The 6,788-nt window shown below is 49.9% G+C and overlaps 1 protein-coding gene across 1 annotated transcript; it reads left to right on the top strand.

Moving 5' to 3' along the window:
* The first annotated feature begins 1,206 nt into the window (after positions 1–1,206).
* LOC142775158 (uncharacterized) lies at positions 1,207–6,067 on the top strand. Its single transcript, XM_075876500.1, has 3 exons — positions 1,207–1,855; positions 1,945–4,631; positions 5,910–6,067. The coding sequence occupies exons 2-3, from the start codon at positions 2,015–2,017 to the stop codon at positions 6,065–6,067; spliced, it is 2,775 nt and encodes a 924-aa protein (XP_075732615.1). The 5' UTR covers positions 1,207–1,855; positions 1,945–2,014.
* Positions 6,068–6,788: the final 721 nt, after the last annotated feature.

Below are 6,788 nucleotides of genomic sequence, written 5' to 3'. Positions count from 1 at the left end.
TCACCGTCGTCTCGTCCGCTCGTCTATCAGCTCTGCGCAGAAGCAGTCGCGAGCTGAAAAACCTACGCTACCAAACGGCTGGTGACCTTCCCGGCGGAGTTGGAAGCAGTGGCGCCTTCGGGACCGTGTTGGCGTCGCCGTCTTTCGAAACAGTGGTTGCAGCGGTGAGATTTCGAGGCGCCCTTCGTAACTTCGTCGGAGGCGCGCGTCACAACAGCATGCACAACACCTGGCAGGAACTAGCTAGCCAGTTAGAACGACTAAAGCTCTCGCCCACTGGAAGATCAGTGCTACAACGGCTGAACTACAGCGGGACCTTTAGGCCGCGTTCACACTGAGCATTCCAGCTGCCGAAAGTGCTTCGAATCCGGTTCGGCGGCGGCAAAATTCGCCGAAAGGGCCCTCTCCGTGCCGATCGCTCTCAGACCAATTATTGCGGCGTCTGCCGCCGAATCGGTCACCGCGGACCAATAGGAGCGCTAGTCAAGGAATTTTGAAAAATGGCGGCAAGCCCTACTCACTTGTTATGCCGCAGTGCACGTAACTGAATGTTGAAAACAACGGGAGTTTAACCTACTCTGTGCCTACTTCGCCGCCGTATTTCGTGGAAGAGGTGACCGAGCTTGCTGTTGGCGTGACCGAGCTTGTTGCGATCTTGCTGAGCAAAACAAACCCACCAACGCCGCTGGCGTCGGTGGTTTTTCTGCTCTTCGTGCATTACAAGACAGCCACTTGCCATCAAAGTAAGCAGTACTGTCTTTTCTTGCTTCTTGCGTGCGAGAATCGTCGAAGTATACACCACCGGATAGCGTAGTAGCGTTTGCAAGCTGCGACAACAACCGGGTGACAGCGCATCCATCCCGCGTTCGACCTGTAGTAGATGGCATATTCGGCGGCGCGGGGCGCGTCCAGTCATAGCCTCCTCTATAACTTTGTGCCCGAGCGGTCGGTCCCTCAGCGCCGTCCCCCGAGCTATTATGGGATGCGAGCGCTCCTGGCGGAGCGCCGAGGCGCAAAACGAGAGAATGGATGGCAGCTATGGAGAAAAAACCGGCTTTGAGTAACTACCGAAAGGGCAAAAATGAAATAAGGAGGGAGGCATTTTACGATAATTCAAGGGGAAGCGCTTTACTGTTTGAAGCGAGATTGGGTTGCCTTAGAACGCGTAGTTATAAAGCAAGATTCAGTAAAGAAGAAGAACAATGCACATGCTGCGGGAAAGATAAGGAAACGGCGGAGCATGTTCTGATTGAATGTGGAGATATCCACCCAGGTGTACGTTTGGGCACGAGCCTACAGGAAGCCTTGGGTTTTAGGGACAACAATGGAAAGCTGAACACACCCGCGATTGAAATAAGTAAGAGACGGTTAGAGTATTGGTGGCAGAAAATTAGAGAGAAAGGACAAAAATAAATATTGGAAAAATAAAATATGGACAGTGTGCCGTAAATGGCAGAGAACTTAAGCTGAAAATTTACCTTTTTTTCCATTAAGATAGAATTTATCGAAGTAGAGGCATTAGGCCAACATAAAAAAAGAAAAAAGGTTTTTTTTTTTTGTCGAGCCTGGTGGCATACTTGTCACCACCCCGTTATAAAGGGGACGCTCATAGCATCCATCCATCCATTCCATCCAGCTCGCGCCTCGCTTGCTGCAGCAACAGGCGCACACCGCTACGCCGCGGTTTTCCCGTCGCGCGCAAATTTGGTTTGGCGTGCTCGATGTAAAACTGTGCTTGGCCCATTGTGTTTTCTGCTTGCCCTTGATGTTTTTTCTGGCACAATAGTCTCCCCCAAGAGCTTCGTTAACTGCAGCGCTCGCTGAGACAACCGTGACTGTATCAAGTGCGATTCGGGTAAGTTCTTTGTTAAAAGTGTTACATCGTTAAGACATTCGCTTGCTGCAAGGAATCGTGCCTAAACGCTGTATTTTTGTTATCTGCAGCACTACCGTAAAAAGAAAGGCGACTGCCCATGCATGGTCAGAAGTTTGGCTGCGCCCCGAACGCTCCACAATGCCGTACTGCTGCGTACCACGCTGCAAATCATGGAGCGGCCGGAAAGAAACCGGAGTATCTTTTCACGAAATTCCGAGCGACCAAGAACTTCGCGAAAAGTGGCTTAAGGTAATCTCGAGAGACAACTGGACCCCGAACAGCACATCTTGCTATTCTACCGTTTGCAGCCGACACTTCGTCCCGTCCGACTTTAAAGAAGGGTGCACGACGCGAAGACTGAAGAAAGGCTCTGTGCCCAGCGTCTTCCACGAGTACCCGTCGTATTTGCAACCTTGCAAACAAACCGAAAGAAGCGATGCGGCCCTCAGGAAGCGTGCTGCGGCTGTATTAACTGACGAGCCAGCAAGAAAAAAAAGAGCAGTCGGTGGTGGTGCACCACATGTGTTTACGGACTTACGACATGACCAGTGCGCGTCGGACTCCCAACTTGTTGAAGAAGTGCCCAACTCCAGCAGCAGGACTGACCAAGGCTTCGTACCGAGAACGGCGCAGGTGGATAGAGCAGTGCAAGTAGCCTCACGCATTTCGTTGCCAACCATCGAAAGACGGAAGTGGAAGCGTAAGGAACGCGAACTGAGGGCGCAGGTTGAAAGGCTCAAAGGAACTGTTGAAAAATATAAAAGGGAGCTTCAGAAACTTAAAGAAGACTGCTATGTCCCAGCGTTTTTGCAGGTTGTCGAGCAGGCAAGTGAAAATGAGTTGGCTGCCTCAATACTGCTGGAGCAGGTCAAAAATTTTCAGAAGGTGAAACCGACGTGGTCCGAAGTTACAGTCCGCCACGCAGTGATCCTTCGTAACCTCTCAGCGAGGGCATACGAACACTTAAGGAGCTCAGGGCTACTCCGCCTACCCTGTCGAAGCACGCTGGAGCGCTTCCTCGGTTCGTCACGCAATGAAGTAGGCGTCACAGACTTGATTAAGCAGAGGCTGTCAGCTGAGCTCGCTTCACACACGAGTGCTCAGTCACAGACGTGCTCGCTCATTGTGGACGAAATGAGGGTCAAGCAGCGCTTACTCTATCTCAAGCAGAGAGATGCCTTCATTGGCGAAGTAGACTACGGTGACTGCTTGCCGCAGAAGCAACCGAGCAAGCCAGAAGAGCCAGATCTTGCAAACTCGCTGCTTTGCTTCATTTTAAGTGGCTTGTCAACGAGATATAAGATTCCCGTAGCCTATTTTTTTACTAGAAATTGCACCGGTGAAAACCTTCACCAGATCATGATGAACGTACTCAAAGAAGTTGAGAGTATAGGTTTTAGAATCGTGCGGATCGTTACCGACAACCATCGGATTAACGTGAAGGCGTTCCAACTGCTATGTGGGGGTAACCTCAAGCACTGCATACCACATCCAACAAATCAAGATGGCAAACTTTTTCTCGCTTTCGATCAGTGTCATTTAATTAAAAACGTACGGTCACAGTTTCTGTCACGCGATATCGGAAAGGATGGCGAAATAACTGCCCAGTACCTGAAAGACCTCTACAAAATGCAACAGCGCAGTATTGTCAAGCCAGTGCGGTTCTTGACAAGAAAGCACGTACATCCGACTAGCATGGAAAAAATGAACGTCAGGAGGGCAGTGCAAGTCGTTTCGCCACCTGTGACCGCGGCCCTGAAGCTCTTGAAAGAGCAGGCAGGTCATACATGTGACGCAAGCTTCGCCCACGTTGGTCCAACCGTCGTAATCATGGACACCATGTACCGGTGGTTCACCCTCATGGACGTAAGCAACTGCACCCAGCATTTCCACCAGAACAACCCGGACTGCAAGCAGTACGAATCCGAAGACGACGAACGGCTAGGTTGGCTTGAAACATCATTTCTTGACTACCTGGCCGAAATCAAGCGGCAGAGCCCGGCTAAGAATTTTCTGACCAAGGAAACGTACGAGGGCTTGCTGATAACAACCATCTCAAACGTGGAGTGCGTTCGGTACCTTCTCACGGCCACACGCTTCCGTTTCGTTCTGACTAGGAAGATGTCCTCTGACCCAATAGAGGCCTTCTTTGGGTGGTTGAGGAAATCTGCAGGCTCGAACGACCAGACAGACGTGAGGGCAGTTTTGTCTGGGATTGAGAAAGCACTGAAGACTGGCATAGCCTGCACGTCAAGCAGCAGCAACGTGATTACTGCAGACAGCAGCAGCTGCTCCACATCAGCACTCCTACAGCGATCGGCAAGAGCAGCGCAGAATGACGGTGAAGCATTTCCAGCAGAATCAACCACGATCCTCGAGGAGAGCCTCGACAGGGGGAAGACGTTGCTCCCAACGCCAGATGTTGCTGCACCAGCAATGGTTGGTGGCTATATTGCAAGAACAGTCCACGAAACCATTTCCTGTGATGAATGCTTCACTTTGGTGACTAAACCAAACACCTCTGCGCCATCGGATGCATTAATTAGGCACCAGGACAGAGGTGGACTCCTGTATCCGTCAACTGAGCTCGTAATGGTTCTAAATTCTCTAAAGAATTACGCGGAAGTTTTCCTCGCAAGAGCGAGAAAGATGAATCAGCCACTGAAGGCTGCCGTTGACAACGCCGCGCAAATACTACAGAAACGTGACAAACTCAAGTGCTCGACCCCGGGACATCATAAAAAAACTTTTGGAGGTTGTGCTCGTGAAGTTTCTCCGCCCACTTTTTCTGAACTTCGCGACGAGTGTGACTGACAAACACGACTTGGCAAAAGATTTTCATGTCAAACCATTGTCTCGAAAAGTGCTCAAGCTTTGAGCGCGAAATCAAATAACAAAGCTCACATTGCATTCTGCATACAGTGCTTGTGTTAAAAATTTGGTGTGTGCGCACTTCTTAACGTATACGCATAATCCAATGCAATGTAGACGGTTTCTAGACCGTCATAAACGCAAGCGTGCATAGGCCGCGTCGTCTGCTGTTATTATGGGATCGGTGCGGCATCTGGCGGCGAGCGCCAAAACTATAAGGGACGGATGGCGCGTATGTATTTAGCGCTAATGCGCGGGCACAAAAAAATATAGGAGGCTATAGTCCAGTGCGAACGACGCTGTGTTTCGGCGGCAGGGGAATTTCGGTCGCTGTAGAAAGCGGATGTTTCAGTGTGAACTAGGCATTATAGGCGACACACAAAAACAGATTCCGCCAAACATTCGCAAATCTTTCTGTATTGCACGAATCCCCCGCAATATTCACCCTACACATCACATGGAAAGAAGGCAGGCACGAGTGAATGCTCTACGACGAAATCACAGCCAAGATCCAGACGCCAGATATACAGACGCGGCCAATTATCCTGGTAGAGACGCCTACGCTTTGAGCGTCGTTGATACTCGGGGTGTAGAGCTCGCATCTGCCACAGTGTACGCACCTGAAGCCCAGAAACTGCAGAGGAGGCGGCAATTGCCCTAGCTACCACAACGTGCTTGGATGCAGCTGTGGTATTCACAGACCCTCAAGCAGCAATGCGAAACTACATGTCTACCCAAGCAATTCAGATATTGAAGCGCCGAAGCACTCCGATGCCGTTCACCTGTCTGACATGGGTCCCTGGGCACGAAGGGCTGGAGGGAAAGGAGGCGGCTCATGCCGTGGCCCGCGATCACGCCTACCGGGCTACCCCTTCCCGCTTTCTACACTCTAGGACTGTGTCCGCGGAGGCTGAGTCTGTACCTAAGACTTACTCTGCAATACTGCAACACCATAGGCTGGCACGTAGAGAGTATCCACCACCACACTCGAAGCTCAACGAGGACCGCACCATACTGAGAAGACTGCAGAGCAACACATACAAACACGGCATACTAATGCACTGATTGTACCCAACATTACATGAATATGTTTGCCCGATTTGCACCGTACCTGACACGTTGGCCCACCTGATTCTCGAGTGTCCATGCAATACAAATACAGATCTATTGCCTCCGCCGAACACCTGCGACTCTGGTAAAGAAAACGAACACCTTCTTGAAACGTGGGAGGCCAAGCTCGCCTTGGAGGACCAGGGCCAACAACGACGTCTCGTCACCAGGGCCAAGGAGGCAGCGAAGGCCAGAGGGTTCCTGGAATGAGGAGACCTCCCACCTAAGGTGAATGCGGAACCTACACCACTACACCGTTTCGAAAATGAACGTTTATTCCTCCTCCTCCTCTCACAACATCATACCTATTGTAATTCTACAGTGCCCTGTTTTTGATCACTGCTGCATTCCTGTTACCTTTAGTCGTTACGTATATTTCGTGTTCCCTTAGGTACTCGGTCTCATTGCTTATCCATACGCCCAGAGATATTTGTATTTGTCTCTTATCTCTAGCGTGACCTCCTATATCCTAAGCTTACTACATTCATTACCATTAAAAATCATGACTGCTGATTTTTTTTTACTGAATCTGAAATCTAACCTATATCCCTTATTACCGCAGATGTCCATCAATCTCTGCAAATCCTCCTTTTTGTTGTCAGCCATTAGCACTATATCATCTGCGTACATCAATGCTGGTAGTGCCTGTTCGATGACTTTTCCTTGTTTGACGAAAGAAAGGTTGAAGCCAAGTCCACTTCTCTCTCATTTGGCCTCTAATCCTTGTAGGTACATCATGAATAACAAGGGTGACAGAGGAAACTCCTGCCTAAGCCCTCGTTTTACCTCTGTGGGCTTGGATACCTGTTTTTTCCACTTTATAACTACCTTGTTACTTTTACGCTAGCCACTGTGGCCTGTGTTCCTTTTCTGCTATTTCAATGTACTGCGTCCGTGAGAACAGATTTTCTTTCAACCTCATTTGTTTTCG

This window comes from Rhipicephalus microplus, chromosome X, assembly GCF_043290135.1.
Source record: "Rhipicephalus microplus isolate Deutch F79 chromosome X, USDA_Rmic, whole genome shotgun sequence".
Taxonomy (NCBI): Eukaryota; Metazoa; Arthropoda; class Arachnida; order Ixodida; family Ixodidae; genus Rhipicephalus; species Rhipicephalus microplus.
The sequence above is the reverse complement of the archived record's forward strand: the minus strand, read 5'-3'. Positions and strand labels throughout refer to the sequence as shown.

Coding starts and splice junctions, on each gene's coding strand:
- LOC142775158 (XM_075876500.1), top strand. CDS start 2,015: ATGCCGTACTGCTGCGTACCACGCTGCAAATCATGGAGCGGCCGGAAA. Junction 4,632..5,909: donor TCATAAAAAAACTTTTGGAG/GTTGTGCTCGTG, acceptor ATACAAATACAG/ATCTATTGCCTCCGCCGAAC.